Below are 17,836 nucleotides of genomic sequence, written 5' to 3'. Positions count from 1 at the left end.
TTGTTGAGAAACAGCTCCTAAAACATTATTTTACACTTTTGGTTATTGAGAAACAGCTCCTAAAACATTATTTGACACTTTTGGTTGTTGAAAAACAGCTTCTAACCATTATTTGACACTTTGGTTGTTGAGAAACAGCTCCTAAAACATTATTTTACACTTTTGGTTATTGAGAAACAGCTCCTAAAACATTATTTGACACTTTTGGTTGTTGAAAAACAGCTTCTAACCATTATTTGACACTTTGGTTGTTGAGAAACAGCTCCTAAAACATTATTTTACACTTTTGGTTATTGAGAAACAGCTCCTAAAACATTATTTGACACTTTTGGTTGTTGAAAAACAGCTTCTAACCATTATTTGACACTTTGGTTGTTGAGAAACAGCTCCTAAAACATTATTTTACACTTTTGGTTATTGAGAAACAGCTCCTAAAACATTATTTGACACTTTTGGTTGTTGAAAAACAGCTTCTAACCATTATTTGACACTTTGGTTGTTGAGAAACAGCTCCTAAAACATTATTTTACACTTTTGGTTATTGAGAAACAGCTCCTAAAACATTATTTGACACTTTTGGTTGTTGAAAAACAGCTTCTAACCATTATTTGACACTTTGGTTGTTGAGAAACAGCTCCTAAAACATTATTTTACACTTTTGGTTTTTGAGAAACAGCTCCTAAAACATTATTTGACACTTTTGGTTGTTGAAAAACAGCTTCTAACCATTATTTGACACTTTGGTTGTTGAGAAACAGCTCCTAAAACATTATTTTACACTTTTGGTTATTGAGAAACAGATCCTAAAACATTATTTGACACTTTTGGTTGTTGAAAAACAGCTTCTAACCATTATTTGACACTTTGGTTGTTGAGAAACAGCTCCTAAAACATTATTTTACACTTTTGGTTGTTGAGAAACAGCTCCTAAAACATTATTTGACACTTTTGGTTGTTGAAAAACAGCTTCTAACCATTATTTGACACTTTGGTTGTTGAGAAACAGCTCCTAAAACATTATTTTACACTTTTGGTTATTGAGAAACAGCTCCTAAAACATTATTTGACACTTTTGGTTGTTGAAAAACAGCTTCTAACCATTATTTGACACTTTGGTTGTTGAGAAACAGCTCCTAAAACATTATTTTACACTTTTGGTTATTGAGAAACAGCTCCTAAAACATTATTTGACACTTTTGGCTGTTGAAAAACAGCTTCTAACCATTATTTGACACTTTTGGTTGTTGAGAAACAGCTCCTAAAACATTATTTGACACTTTTGGCTGTTGAAAAACAGCTTCTAACCATTATTTGACACTTATTATTTCTCATTTCTTATTATTTCTAATTTTCTTATTATTTCTCATTTCTTATTATTTCTCATTTCTCATATCTCATTTCTTATTATTTCTCATTTCTTATTTCTTATTATTTCTCATTTCTCATTTCTTATTATTTCTCATTTCTTATTTCTCATTTCTCATTTACGATTTCCCATTTTACGATTTCTTATTTTACGTGTGCAAAACATTATTTTACACTTTTGGTTATTGAGAAACAGCTCCTAAAACATTATTTGACACTTTTGGTTGTTGAAAAACAGCTTCTAACCATTATTTGACACTTTGGTTGTTGAGAAACAGCTCCTAAAACATTATTTTACACTTTTGGTTATTGAGAAACAGCTCCTAAAACATTATTTGACACTTTTGGTTGTTGAAAAACAGCTTCTAACCATTATTTGACACTTTGGTTGTTGAGAAACAGCTCCTAAAACATTATTTTACACTTTTGGTTATTGAGAAACAGCTCCTAAAACATTATTTGACACTTTTGGTTGTTGAAAAACAGCTTCTAACCATTATTTGACACTTTGGTTGTTGAGAAACAGCTCCTAAAACATTATTTTACACTTTTGGTTATTGAGAAACAGCTCCTAAAACATTATTTGACACTTTTGGTTGTTGAAAAACAGCTTCTAACCATTATTTGACACTTTGGTTGTTGAGAAACAGCTCCTAAAACATTATTTTACACTTTTGGTTATTGAGAAACAGCTCCTAAAACATTATTTGACACTTTTGGTTGTTGAAAAACAGCTTCTAACCATTATTTGACACTTTGGTTGTTGAGAAACAGCTCCTAAAACATTATTTTACACTTTTGGTTGTTGAGAAACAGCTCCTAAAACATTATTTGACACTTTTGGTTGTTGAAAAACAGCTTCTAACCATTATTTGACACTTTGGTTGTTGAGAAACAGCTCCTAAAACATTATTTTACACTTTTGGTTATTGAGAAACAGCTCCTAAAACATTATTTGACACTTTTGGTTGTTGAAAAACAGCTTCTAACCATTATTTGACACTTTGGTTGTTGAGAAACAGCTCCTAAAACATTATTTTACACTTTTGGTTATTGAGAAACAGCTCCTAAAACATTATTTGACACTTTTGGCTGTTGAAAAACAGCTTCTAACCATTATTTGACACTTTTGGTTGTTGAGAAACAGCTCCTAAAACATTATTTGACACTTTTGGCTGTTGAAAAACAGCTTCTAACCATTATTTGACACTTATTATTTCTCATTTCTTATTATTTCTAATTTTCTTATTATTTCTCATTTCTTATTATTTCTCATTTCTCATATCTAATTTCTTATTATTTCTCATTTCTTATTTCTTATTATTTCTCATTTCTCATTTCTTATTATTTCTCATTTCTTATTTCTCATTTCTCATTTACGATTTCCCATTTTACGATTTCTTATTTTACGTGTGCATGTGTGTGCGTGTGCGTGTGTGTGTGTGTGTTCCTGCATGCGTGTGCATGCACGTACCTTGTGCAGGGCGTGTCTACAATCAGCAGCCTCTTCCTCCAGTCTGTGTCGGTCCAGCTGCTCTCTCTCTAGCTCCCCCTAAAGGGAGTATGCAGAAGTTGACAGGTGCCTGATGGGAAGCTGAGTTTTTTTAGTGCTAGATTGTTCACACGCCTTTTTGGCACGAGAACAATCTAGCACTTTGATAAAAAACTATCTAGTATTACATAACGATGCCTCCGAAAGTTTCATCAACGTCATTATTAGCAGCCGTCATTAATTAGCAGCCCGTTATACGGGAACATCTACTGAGTGACAACAAACTACTTTCTGGCCTTGATTGACATACATCCAAACAGAAAAGTCCTATCTGATTGACAGCCCCATACATCCAAACAGAAAAGTCCTATCTGATTGACAGCCCCATACATCCAAACAGAAAAGTCCTATCTGATTGACAGCCCCATACATCCAAACAGAAAAGACCTATCTGATTGACAGCCCCATACATCCAAACAGAAAAGTCCTATCTGATTGACAGCCCAATACATCCAAACAGAAAAGTCCTATCTGATTGACAGCCACATACATCTAAACAGAAAAGTCCTATCTGATTGACAGCCCATACATCCAAACAGAAAAGTCCTATCTGATTGACAGCCCATACATCCAAACAGAAAAGTCCTATCTGATTGACAGCCCATACATCCAAACAGAAAAGTCCTATCTGATTGACAGCCCATACATCCAAACAGAATATCTGATTGACATATCTGAAACTCATCAACATTGCAACTTCACGGAAAGCTTGAATTATCCTCTTTCAAACTACAAAGTGTTGGTTTCATAAAAATGTTATGAGCTACTTTCTTTCTGGCAATACATTCTGTGTGGTGGTTCCGACGTTTCTGAGAGACGCGTTATGTTCCATTGTGTGTTTTTTTATTTAATCTAATAATAAACCTTGTTGACCGACCAGAGGAAGGTGTTTAACCTATTCTGACCTGAGATCAGATTCATACGAGGTTTCCACTGGACACACACTGGTCTGATTAACCCATTCTGACCTGAGATCAGATTCTAAAAATGTCAGTCGTTCTTCGATTTTTCAAAAAAATAGCAGACCTACAAGCTCGTAGGGCGGCACTCTGTGCAGCGCTATGAGCTTGTAGATCTGCTATTTTTCAATAGCTAAAGTATAACATGATGCCAACACCAAAATGGGTTCCCGTTCAGAATGGGTTAAACCTTGTTGTCCAATCAGAGCAAGGGGTTTACCTTCAGGTGTTGCAGCTCCAGGCGACAGCCTGTCTCTCTCTCTGAGAGTGAGACACGCTCCAGGAGGTCTCTCTGCACACTGGAAACAACAAGATGAGACGTTAAACCGACAGGCAGACAGACAGGCAGGCAGACGCTCTGATCATGAGTAAAATATAAAGCGCCTCATCCCCACGTCCGTTTCATCTTTACAGTCACAGTTATTGTATGATAATTATACAACTTGCTGCTTAGCAGAAATGGAAATAAAATGAGCTCTACAGCTATTCTAAAATATATTTTTGTGAACTGAAATGGCAGCTTCCTTACTCAGATTTCGGTAGGTGTAGTTCCAGACTCTATATATACTGTAGCATTCAGACATTGTGGAATAATTGTCTGGCAGTGTGTGTGTGTGTGTGTGTGTGTGTGTGTGTGTGTGTGTGTGTGTGTGTGTGTATACTCACTGAGCCTGTCTGTCTGCCTCCAGCTGTCTCCTGCTCTCCTCGTCTGTCTCTCTCTCTCCCCTCAGTCTCACCACATCCTGTCTCACCTCCTCTGCACCTCCTCAGTGAGGAGGCGCAGAGAGACAGCTGTCTGTCTCTCCCTGACAAGTACACACACACACATTACGTACGCACACACATGCATGCATGCGCACACACGCACATGTATGCACGCACGCTCACACACAGACACACACACACACACAACACAGTGTGTGTGTGTGTGTGTGTGTGTTAATTTACTGTGTGTGCGTGTGTGTGTGTGTGCGTGTGTGTGTGTGTGTGTGTGTGTGTGTGTGTGTGTGTGTGTGTGTGTGTGTGTGTGCGCGCGCGCGTGAACGTGCGTGTATACTCACTGTGCCAGTATCTCCTGTGTGTATGTGTGAGCTCTCGCTGAGTGTGCATGTTGTGCGTGTGCAGTTGTTGTGTGTGTTCCTCCATGTCCGTCTTCTCCTGTTCCATCCTCCTTAACGATGTCTGGAGCTCCTAATTAACATAATTAATTGACACATCAATTAACCCATTAATACCTCCTAATTAATTAGCTGACGATTAATTTTCACACAAATAATTGTGATTAAAGATTAAGTTGTGTTCACGGGACCGCGCCTGTGAAAATACGCTTGCGTAAATAATCGCCCCCTCGACTTCTAAAATAAGCGCCATTGGGACAGTCGCTGCCCGGCTAGGCTTCGTGATCACACATTGCAGACATGACAAATGACTGAATGAGAAATCACTGACACATTTAATAATGTTACACTTATACTATACTACACGTGTAAAAAAATGTAGTTGATCAACTAATGCCGCCGAAAATGCCTGAAATTAGCCCTTCGCTAAGTCCCTCCCCCAACCTGTCCTTGTCCAATAGGCACGTTAGCAGCGAGGAGACAGGGGCAAGCCATGTCCTTCTCTCCCATAGAGATGCATGTTAAAGGACCACTTCACCACTTTTCAACCTATCTTCATATAATTATAATAGGTCCTCACTAATAATCATGATAAAATGGCACGATTTCTTTCTACTCAGTCTGTGTCTCAATTCAATTCAATTCAATTCAAAGGGCTTTATTGGCATGGGAAAAGATACGTTTACATTGCCAAAGCAGTCTCATAGGAGGGCTGTGGGCAGTTGGGCTGTGGGCAGTTTAGAAACCGTCTTCCAGTGACATCATCATTAGGCAGATTATTTTTTTAAACAAGATTATTTTTACAAAAATGTTTAGATTTTTATTATCTTGAGAACGATGGCTTCCATTTTCGCATTGCAACTTTCCAGGACTAGAAAGCCTGCAGTTTCTATTAGCTTGAATTCCCCATCGATGATGTCACTGGAAGACGGTTTCTAAACTGCCCACAGCCCTCCATATGAGACACGAGACCGAGTAGAAAAAAATTGCACCATTTATTCATGATTATTAGTGAGGACCTATTAAATGAAGATAGGTTGAAAAGTGGTGAAGTGGTCCTTTTAAATGACAGGTTTTCTCCGTATAAATAATCGGTCATTTCTGGTAGCAAAACCTTCAAAATGTCTTCTAAATCTAGTCAGCCAGGCCTGCAGTATAGGTTATGCACTGGATAAATGTGCATGACATTAATTAAATTAACTAGAAATACGATGAAATGACAAGAGGGAGAAATCAACTTTTAACGACCATCCGACAGGAGTTTTCATGTTGCACGGTCAGACTACGGTCATTATCCCATTCTGAACGGGAATCCATTTTGGTGTTAGCATCATGTTATGCTTTAGCTATTGAAGCTTGTCATCCTTAGCAACGGTTGCTAAGGATTGGCATTGGACAATGGCATTTTGGGGTGGGGTTTAGCGAAGGGCAAATTGTACGGACAATCCGAAAAATGGAAAAACATTATCTCCAATAAAATTGCGATTAAGACAACTGGAATGACGCTGACCTGCAGTTCCTGCTGTCTCCACTGGAGGGCGCTCTCAGCCTGGGACAGGACGGAAAGCAGGGAGGACACGTCGTCTTCCTGTGGGACAGAGACTGGACGGATGGACAGAAGGACAGACAGAGATAAGTTTAGAGATAACCGATTGGTTGAGCCTCAATCACCACTCTGATATGACCAGTCCATGTTAATATATACTCTAAGCATCGGCCCTATGGGGCTAGTCTCCCATTGGCTTAGAGGCCAGCCAATCTGTAGGGCTGTAGGGCTCACATTGATCAGCTCTGCGAGATGATGAAATATAAGCCTAAATTATGAGCCTAAATTAAAACTAAAGTAGAACGAAAGCCCTTTTCACTAAATAAATACGTAACCAAGACAAACTAATGAAAACTAAACTGACATTGATGGACATCAACTCAAAAAGTAAATGAAAAGTAAAACATTAATGCTAAAAACAAATGCTAAACCTTTTTTCTTGAGCGACTACGGGAGATTGATGTATAAATAAGTCGCTGAGAGGCGATGGGATGGGCCAGGTTGTCAGACACGCTCCGCAAACAAAAGGATCTCGCTGGGTCCAAACAATGCGTTAAAGGTGTTTTATTAAAGGCAGGTGCATAACTGAAACGGTGCTCAAACATAAAGTAAAGTAGTCACAGTGATCCAAGTAAATAAAGTAAATAAAATAAAAGCAAAATAAGCAGTATAAAGCGGTCGACAAAAGTGCGGCTTCCCACACACCCCCTCTCTCTCACGGTGTGTGAAGCAGGTAAACTAGGTGAGGTATTAAGTGAATCATATGCCCGTCAATCATCCACGTTAATCACCAGTGACAGCCCACTCATTTCATAGACCAAACATCATTTCCAATTCATGGCTCTTACACGTTCTTTTACTAACCTTGTGCTGGACGAGGGACTGGAAGCAGTGGTGGACGACACCATTATGGACTGGAACAGAAAACACACCAACAGTTAGGGCTAGTTAGCCAAAAAGAAAATGCTTACCACTAGCTTTCTTCACAGATGTGTTCATTAAAAGACAAAAAATGTCATTATGCTTTAAGTGGCCACTCCTTGGGCTAAACATTGGTTTCGCAGATTGGTCACAACCTACTGGCCCTGCGTGTGTGCGTGCATGCATGCCACACCGCGGTACTGAAACATACAACTCACCAGTTTGACCACAGCCTGTCTCACCACCTCCAGCCGTCTGTCTGCATCCCTCTGTCTCTCCACATGTCGCTCTCTCTCCTCCTGTACCTCTCTCTCTCTCTCCTCCTGTACCCGTCTGTCTGTCTCCGCCTGTCTGTCTCTCTCCTCCTGTACCCGTCTGTCTGTCTCTCTCCTCCTGTACCCGTCTGTCTGTCTCCGCCTGTCGCTCTCTCTCCTCCTCCATCTGCCTCTCTCTCTCGTTCTCCTGGGCCTGCAGAGAGTGCGACAGCTGTGCAATCCTGAGAGAGCGAGAGAGAGAGAGAGAGAGAGAGAGAGAGAGAGAGACACAGACACAGACACAGACACAGACACAGACAGACAGTTAGCTTGGGAACAATACCATTTCTGGGTTCCTGATCCAGTCGGGAGTGGAAATAACTTGCATCATGTTGTAGTCATCAGGCCGGGACCAGAATTATCCAAAATAAATGTAAGGCCTACCCAAAAACATCCTTGACCTCCATCTCCTGCTCCTCCATCTCACTCAGGCAGAAGGTCCCCAGGGTGCAGGAGGACCCCAGGGTGGAGGAGGAGGGCCCCAGAGTGCAGGAGGGCCCCAGGGTGGAGGAGGGCCCCAGTGTGGAGGGCCCCAGGATAGAGGAGGACGGAGCCAGTGTAGAGGAGGAAGTGGAGAAGGAGACAGGAGGAGGACAGAGGAGCAGCAGGGAGGAGGTGCAGGTGGAGAGGAGAGAGTTGGAGAGGCGGGAGAAGTGTGCTCTGAGCTCCCACAGGTCCCTGGAACGCATAGAACACATGGCATGCGTGTTAATGTTTTAACCCATTCTGACCTGAGATCAGATTCTAACGCACCGAAGAATGGTGGTTCTTTAATGCATTCTGACCTGAGATCAGATTCTAACGCACAGAAGAATGGTGGTTCTTTAATGCATTTTGACCTGAGATCAGATTCTAAAAATGTCTTAAATCCTGACAGTTAAAAAAAATAGCAGACCTACAAGCTCGTAGCGCGCCACTCGTAGATCTGCTATTTTTCAATAGCTAAAGCATGACATAATGCTAACACCAAAATGGGTTCCCGCCCCAAAATGGGTTAAAGGACCATAACAACATAAAATTCAACTTTAAATTTCGTTTTTTGGTGTTTTTAGATTTTCCAAGCTGGCATGGAATGGAAACAAGCCTGTGTTTATCCAGCATCAGAATTATAATGACTCAAATATTAAATAAGTTGCATATCAGCACCCCCACCACCTCAGGACATTGTGGTATTGCAGCTAAAACAAGCAAAAAAAGAAATGCCATGGACTGGTTATATCAGTGGTCACATGACCAGTCACATGACCAGTGGTGATTGAGTACTGTAAATCGGCTGAGTATGGCGGTAGCGTCGCTCGGCCAATCAGGGACCAAGTATGTATTGGTGGCGTTGCTTGGGCCAATCAGGGACCAAGTATGTATTGGTGGCGTTGCTTGGGCCAATCAGGGACCAAGTATGTATTGGTGGCGTTGCTTGGGCCAATCAGGGACCAAGAACAGCGAGCGGCTGGGTATGTATGTCGTTACTATACCACCAGCCAATGAGAAACCACTGTTCTCGATGACGTAACTGAAGTATGTTTCAAAGGTCAATACCATACCATACCATCTTTATTTCTATAGCACATTTAAATAACAACAACTTGTACTAAAGTGCTTTACAATAAAATTATAAAAATCACAACTTCATTTAAAAAACAAACAACATACAGTACACAGTGTCACTTTCAACCTCAAAAAGCTCATACTATGCTTGGAAAATAGGGGGTTATGTATCGGCTGGGTATATGTGTGTATGTCAGTGTACTCCACCGGGCAATGAGGGACCACTGACTGAGCGGAGCTGTTGGCCCCCGTAACCCGGCTACGGATAAGCAGTTGCAGATGGATGATGGATGGATGTAATACACACACTGACCTGTCGGTGGCAGTCTTCACAGAGTGACAGTCTCGTCTCAGAGTCACCACACTTCTCCACAACACCAACAACCTGCTCTGTTCCTGAGTCACATGACCTGACAGACACTGGAAGGAAGCATGCACGCACGCGCACACGCACACGCACACACACACACACACGATGGTCAACACAGCGTGAAGAGGAGTTGACGGGCAAATATGGGCACTGTATTTTGCCCGTAAACCTCAAGTTTAGCAGCATATACAGTTAATAATATGGTAACATACAGGTGTGATGGTACAATTCGGGAGTTTACCGGAGTTTGAAGGATAGTTTAACGGGAGTTTCCTGTAATATACACATCCGAATTCCATGCTTTTTTGCGCAGTGCAAATGGTGTGATGGCAACCATGGAGAACACACAGCGAACTCTCATTACCCAACCATCAGGTGTGTGATCGTATAGTGGAGATGAATACTTAATCTGGAAGTTTAGAGTCCCTATGGTTGGGAGAAGCTCTTTATCAGATTACCTAAAAGCAGATCCAATTCATCACCAAACTAAATGGTACAATAAGAACAGTTTATCCTACATGAGTTATCCTGAACAATCTGCTACAAAATTGCAATTTATTTCCAATCGGCCTCTTTCTGCACCGTCTCCTCCACAGCTCTGGTCCAATCATCTGTCAGTTTGTGTAGGTCCTCCCCCAGGGCCTGGTTGGCCTGCCCTGATTGGCTGAGCTGCTCTCGGAGGAGGGCGTTCATCTCGGCCAACTCGCTCGCCCTGTGAGAGAAGAGACAGAAAATAATAAGACAAAGCCGGGCTATAGAGCACCGAAGTCTGACGTCAGCATCAGTAGAGGGCGCTATAAATCCACGGGTTCATGTACTTTTTATTTGCATTGTAATCCGCATAGGGGGGATTTTAGATCGCCTCATATAAGAACTGTGTTTGAACAATAAACAACCCGGCCGCTTCACTCACATATGGATATGAAGAATCAACTGACTGAGAGAAAACGCTATCGTTACTGCTACTGAATTAGTTACATTTTCGCTAGAAACAGACTGTATCATAATTATGAGTGACTGACTGTCGTAAACGATACAGCGACACACCTCCCTGACAATAACGCGGAGACAGCTTGTTTATTTTTGGACCACAACGCTTATATGAAACGATTTTAAGATGACCCCACATGTTGTTCTCCATAGAGAAATTACTTCCGGGGGAAGTCGATGGGGACGCGTGAGTGACGTCAGGGACTTCGGCACTCTATAGGCAACCCCACTGACAATGAAAGGGGAGAATATGACGTAAATCTTGTCCCCAAACGTCTCATATTTACCACTGACAATGAAGGGAGATACTATGACGTAAATTTGTGGCAACACAAAACTACTTTTTTCTACTCACCGTTGTTGTTCCTCCTCCAGCCTGATGAGGGCGCTCTCCAGGGCGTTGCTGTGCTCATCTCGCTGCAAAACAACACATCAAAACATGCACGTTATATGTTTGTGTAGGCTATTATGCGATTGGCTGATGATCACCCCATAGCGATGCTTTGATTGGCTGAGCACACAAGTACATATTATTGAGGATATGGGCAGAAAAGCGAAGACGCCAAAAAGTCATTGGCCCGAATGACATTTGTGATGATTTGATTGGCTGAGCATGAAATGTGATGTATGATGATGATGTATGATTATAAAGCCATAACCACACCAAAGGGTCAAGGCGGCTTTAGCGTTGTCCCTGCGGTGTGATGCAGGGATGTCTTGTACCACGTTGACCCACCTTGACCCTAGTGATTCAACGCATTGAATCCAATGGCCCCAAACCACACCAAAGGGTCTATATGGTTTTAGCGTTAGCTCCTTTGCAACCGTTTGGACCCAAGGAGTTGCATTTGGTGTGGTTAGCACCCCTCACTTCACACGACTGTGATTCTTTTTTTTTCTTAGATTTTTTCTTCTTTTTTTAAAAGATTGTTCAACTAGCCGATCGTCCCGATCTACATCAACACGTTGTGAGCTTGTAGATTGGATATTTGAACCATTGAACCATCAACAGTATATAAAAGTTGATGATATTGAATGTTGTTATTTTAAATGTCTATGTTTATGAATTGAATGCACAGACAGGACCCGCATGGAAACAAGACCACAAGGACTTATTTATTTTCCCTGTGCTATCCTTTTAGTCCAAGTGTCTCACTGTACTCTGTTGTTGTTGCTGTTTTTACATACTATGAATAATAAAGTATTCAATCAGTCAAACTCACCTCTCTCCCCTGGGCCTGAAGATGGCGCTCTAGAGCCTGACACTGATCTCTGTACTCCAACAGCTGACAACAACAACAACACAACACAACAAGAATAATAATATTATTAGTACTAGTAGTACTAGTAGTAGTAGTAGTAGTAGTAGTAGTAGTATTAAACGGCTGCGTTTTACAATTCGATCAGTCGAACGGCCTAGTTTTACAATTATATTAATTAAACGGCTGCGTTTTACAATTCTATCAATTAAACGGCTGCGTTTTACAATTCTATCAATTAAACGGCTGCGTTTTACAATTATATTAATGAAACGGCTGCGTTTTACAATTATATCAGTGGAACTCTCTCTCTCTCTCTCACACACACACACACACACACACACACACACACACACCTTGTTCTGCAGCTTGTGGACGAGCAGGGCTTGTCGAGCCTCTCTCTCTCGCCCCTCTCTCACCTTCCTCCTCCATGCATGTTGTTCACTCTCTACCCGAAGAGAAGAGACTGGATCTAGAGTCTGCTGTAACTGATAAACGCACAAGCACGCACACACACACACACACACACACACACACACACACACAGGTTAATACTTTAACGACTGTAAATGACCAAGTCATAATCTGCACGCACGCACGTACGTATGCACACCTTTTTGCCTCCTTTCTGGGGATCCCAAGATGGTGAAACTTGGAACCCTCCAACAACCAGTCTGTGTGTATATTGCCCTAGAGGCCGTCACATATAAAAACTAATATGGTGCACCAGTATTAGCCCAGCTCTGAGACGTAGATGTAGAAGTGGTTGGTACTTAATGACCATGTGGGGATAAAGGCTTCCTCTAGGCTATAGGGTCAAAGGTCACATCATCTGGCGTATTGTAGGGGCAGCAATGGCGCAACAGTACGTTTTAACAGCTGGAGACCTTAGAGACCAACGGCGAGCGTCGTTGGCTCTCACCCAATCGCCCACTAAAGCCGGGGCGAAGTCGCCCCCCAAAAGATGAATTATTTGTATCTTTTCGGCCGACATTCCATCCGCCCACTTTACGCCTGTTCGCCTGCTATCGCCAGTAGCCGCCTGTAGGATCCCGTCGACAAATAATGCACTTCCCGGAAAAAATTGTCTGGCTGGCTGTCGCCCGCTGTTAAAACGTACTGTAAGGGTTAGAGGAACGCCCTTGTTGCCGAAAGGAAACACTTTGCCGACACGTCAAGTTGCAGCCACGAGCGAGCGTCATTTCCATCCACCAGGAAGAGACCTGTGCTCTTAAAGCGCCATCTTGCCACCCAATGACACTATACTGTTTGGGTACAACTGGGACAGACAGACCGGCGTCTCACCCTATCAGACAGAGCCTGGGCTCGTGACTCCGCCTCCTGTCTCTCTGATTGGCTCTCGGCCAGCTCGTCCTGTAGGCGGGACACTTCCTGCCTGAGCTCCGCCCTCTCCTTCTTCAGGCCAATCAGCAGCTGAGACTCCATCCTGTCAGGAAGTGAAAGGTGCAATGATGGTGATTGGTCAATGGATTCCTCAAGGCTCTATACAAGGGGTTTTCAACCAGTGGTCTGGTGATGGAGAGTTGCTAACCAAATTGATCCTAGTAGATCCTTAACTCTTGAGTGTAAAATGAAACCAAATGTTTCATTGTTCACTCTCAAGAGTTAAACTATTTTTAAACAAAAATTTTAGAATAATTGTTGTTTTTGTTTTTTATTTCATTTTTATCCCACGATTTTGTAACCCATTTTTCACCCCTGTGTCAATTATCTAATGTGATCCTGGGCTCTACACACCCTCCGCCAACCTGGGGAGAGCAACGGAGTTGAACTCATGCTTCCTTCATGCCTGAGTGTCCAAGTCGCTCCTTTACACCTGACAGGGGGGAGTTTCCCTGGTTGGACGTAGCGCGTGGAAGGAACACGTTATTCCAACCAGTTCCTTTCCCCTCCATCAGGCGTCCCGGGTGGCCAGGGGGAGGCAGTTTAGAGACCAGGATTACTGCATGTTTTTTGTGAGGGTACCTACCCTAGGGGACACGGGGAGAACATGCAAACTCCACACAGAAAGGCCCTTTCGTCAACCCCGCCTCGGGTATGGGCACTGATGACGTGGAGAGAACACGCCCCCTGTGCCCACAGCACCCCCATTGGGAATAATTGTTATTTTGAGCATGGAATTGTGGACAAAATCTTATCCAACGACAACAAAATATATATTCTTTAGTTTTGGGTCTGAGAGGCTAAATGTCATCAAACGGTGGTCCGTGGCTCAGATGATGAACACATGAATAAATAATGGTCCTTGATGTGAAAACGGTTGAAAACCACTTTGCATATATCAAGGTTTCATATCAATTGAAGATCCATTGACAGAGATTAAAATAGCGTGCATTTTGCATCCCAAAACTCAGTTCAATAAAACAACGACCTCTGCATCCACGGGATGCAATACTGTACTACTGTACTGTTTTTGTTTAGAGCTAACAATACACATCTCTCTATAGACCACTGACTGATAACATCTATCCATTGGAGACATTTCATGACAGACAGAGAGACAGACAGACAGACAGACGGACAGAGTGTAAGAGAGAGAGCATTAATAAATAAATATTGAAAAAGTGAAAAATATTTAAAGAAAACTAGCAGCAAATGCAATACTTTATGAACAGATTTAGCTCTGCAGGGAATAAGACATCTATATTACATAATGTAACAAACTGGGGGGGGTCCTTGAAATTAAACAGGTTGAGAATCACTGCCAGAGCCGTAAAAAAAAACTTCTCTTATGGGGGTCCCTGGCATATCTTTTAAAATGGGGGTCCGCGGGGCAATTAGTGTCAATTTGGGGGTTCTTAATGAAAAAGTTTGGGAACCACTGCTGTAATGTGCAACGGTGTCTGTTTCTAACAGAATTATAAACAAACAATATTACAGACAATACCACAATAATACAGGTCGTGACGTGTACGTGTTTCCATTGTGGTCCTGCATCTGCATGAATGTATTCAATTAATCAACATTATGTTTCCACCCAAGAGAGCCTGTATACATTTATCATGAGATTATGAGATTAATAAAAAGATGAACAAACGTCTGGACTCTGAATTACCTTTGTCTGGTAGTGAAGCACTCCAAACCGTTATTTATTCATTAAAAAGACGCATGAACATGTTTATAACTCCGTCTCTGGTGTTTTAAAAACAAAAACATACAGTAGCTGTTTCGTAGTTCGTTCAAAATGATTTGCCCTCTGAACCCTGGGGGGGGACCGAGTCCGACCGACGACTCTGCTGGTAAGAGCGAAACAGCTCACAGCAGCGCGGACAAACTGCGCCCCCGTGTGGCCGGAGGGGACAACACACAACTTGGCTTGTGGAGTCACAGATTAAATCAAGGAAGGTCCATTCTTTAGGATTAAATCAAGGAAGGTCCATTCTTTAGGAAGGTCCATTCTTTAGGAAGGTCCATTCTTTAGGTATTCATCATTTCAAATCAAGGAAGGTCCATTCTTTAGGAAGGTCCATTCTTTAGGTATTCATCATTTGAAATTGAGCCACGGTGACGGGCCGGACCTCTCTCGAAGATGCACTTACATGGACTTGTTGGCCCAAATGCAATGCTCTGTCTATGCCGCTAGAGGGAGGAAGCACTCCACCTGGGTGGGTGCAGTGCACCTTATTGACATTCTTGGCATTTACCAATGCACAAATTCAATATTCAAATCTAAATCTAAAATCACCCCTTGCCACAGCAAATTATATATAGTGGTCAGGGGATCTTAGTATAATCTGATCTGATTTTTTTAAATGTTTGTTTCTGATCAAATATTAAATATTGGTTCATTTTTCTAGCACATACAAAAGATCAGGACAATGCTCAATCTTTTGATTCTCGACACCTTTTGCCGGGATCTTTAATGCCATATACACTGGTTCCCAAACTGTGATGCATGCACTCCTTGTGGTGCGCGAGCGCCTTCTAGGGGGTACGCGACATGAAAAGGCTAATGGTGGTGCTATGTTATTTTAAATATATTATGCCTATCTATCTATGGCAAGTATAATTATGCAGAATATAGGCTATGCTGCATATATATGCCATATTCAGGTTCATATATGTGCATGTGGATAAATAGGAAATATATGTCTCTCTCTATATAGCGTATGCAATTTATATTTCCATGTGGGGGGGGGGGGGTGCGTCAGCTAGGTCAGGAGGTTTGGTTTGGACAAAAAGGTTTGGGAACTGCTGCACTAGGCTATAATAATAATAATAATAATAATAATAATAATAATAATAATAGCATACTGTCAAAACTGTGGGAGTTGTCTGAAGTTTAGGGTTTCTCTAAGAAAAAAATATAATATTGTGACAATTACTAGTGTGACAATTACTTTAGTCTGGTTGATTGATTGATTGATTGATTGATTGATTGATTGATTGATTGATTGATTGATTGAATGAAATATGTATTAACAGTACATTTCAAGCACAACTCAATACAAAGACTTAACTGTGAGTGGACGCTTGTTTACAAGAGGGCCCTTCACCTTCACCTTCACCTATCCCGTAACCCCGGAGGGTCGTTGGGGCACCACAGTCTGTTGACCAGCTCTCTGCATCCCTCTCTGTCCTCGGCAGCTCTCATTGCCTCGCTGAGTTTCAAGTGTGTCCATTCTCCGATGTTATCTTTCCATCTTTTCTTCTGTCTCCCTCTTCTCCTGCCACCTCGTACGGTGCCTTGCAGGATGGTCTTTGCAAGGCCTGAGGATCTGGTGATGTGTCCGTACCACCTCAGTTTACGCTTTATGACCGTGGTCAGAAGGTCATCATGTGGGCCGATGGCTTGGCTGATCTTTTGCCGTACTTCCTCGTTTGTGACGTGTTGACCCATGAGTCTTCTGTAGCATCTCATTTCCATTCTCTTCTGTAGCTCAGCTGTAAGAGTCCAAGTTTCACAGGCATAGAGAAGGATTGACATGACGAGTGAACGCAGTAGTCTCACCTTTGATGTCAGACTGATGTTTCTGTCTTTCCATATGGGCTTGAGTTTTGCCAGGGCAGCAGTTGTTTGTGCAATTCTGGCAAGGACTTCCCGTTTGGAACCTTCATCGGACACGATTGCTCCAAGGTATTTGAAGCTGGACACCGTGTCCAGTGCCTGTCCGTTTACAAGAGGACCTTGTTCAATTCATAAAATATTTAGAGACGTACAAATAGACACTTCTATATAGCCAAAGTAAAGAACAGAACAGGAATTCATCATAGAGGAGGTAAAAAGGGAAAATAAACATATAGTGGGGGGGGGGGGGGGGGCTAGGGGATTCAGATTTTTACAGGGGCCGAATTGCAGCCGTTTGTAGGTGCCCTTTGGGCTTTGAGAGCGTTTTTTTAAGGAGTCAAGGGATTTGTCTTAATGACTGTTGCTAGGGCGTTCCACATTTTGGTGGCATAGGAGCGAAAATAATTGAGTCCCTTGTTTGTGCCGAATCTGGGTTGCACATGCAGGTTAGCCTAACCACACTAATAATAATTAATAATACATTGTAGGCTACTCATAGTCTCATACAGCACTTTCCCAAATGAAGTAGGCCTACAGCGGTTTACATTAAAAAACTATAACAAATTTCGACCTTAATGCTCAAATTTGAGGGTTATATTGTACAGGGGGTATTTTAATGTAAATATATTTGTATAATATACGTGTTGTGTTAAACATATCAATACAATACTTTACATTTATAGTTTATATTCACCACATCCATACATGGGGATTGTTTTGTTTTGACACATGATCCTTTGCGGTGAATGTAGAATCCAGAAACGAGAGAAGAAAGACATCTGTGCTTTTTGTTCTTTTTACTCTATTTCTATGTACAGTCGGCTTTTGGCCCTCGCCATGCCACGCGGACGAGCGCATGCGCATTCCT

At 41.9% G+C, this 17,836-nt stretch overlaps 1 protein-coding gene across 1 annotated transcript; it reads right to left on the bottom strand.

The window, feature by feature from the left end:
* Positions 1-4,643: 4,643 nt before the first annotated feature.
* On the bottom strand, positions 4,644-15,155 carry LOC308320358 (uncharacterized protein; the record flags this gene model as incomplete). Its single annotated transcript, XM_080770693.1, has 11 exons — positions 15,016-15,155; positions 13,245-13,386; positions 12,296-12,427; positions 11,904-11,966; positions 11,036-11,097; positions 10,254-10,402; positions 9,634-9,740; positions 7,389-7,454; positions 6,505-6,582; positions 4,938-5,067; positions 4,644-4,678 (listed from the first exon to the last, which is right to left on the bottom strand). The coding sequence occupies exons 2-11, from the start codon at positions 13,383-13,385 to the stop codon at positions 4,644-4,646; spliced, it is 963 nt and encodes a 320-aa protein (XP_080626819.1). The 5' UTR covers position 13,386; positions 15,016-15,155.
* Between the last annotated feature and the right edge of the window lie 2,681 nt (positions 15,156-17,836).

Source organism: Protomyctophum bolini (genome assembly GCF_963924005.1).
Source record: "Protomyctophum bolini genome assembly, chromosome: 1".
NCBI lineage: Eukaryota > Metazoa > Chordata > Actinopteri > Myctophiformes > Myctophidae > Protomyctophum > Protomyctophum bolini.
The sequence above is the reverse complement of the archived record's forward strand: the minus strand, read 5'-3'. Positions and strand labels throughout refer to the sequence as shown.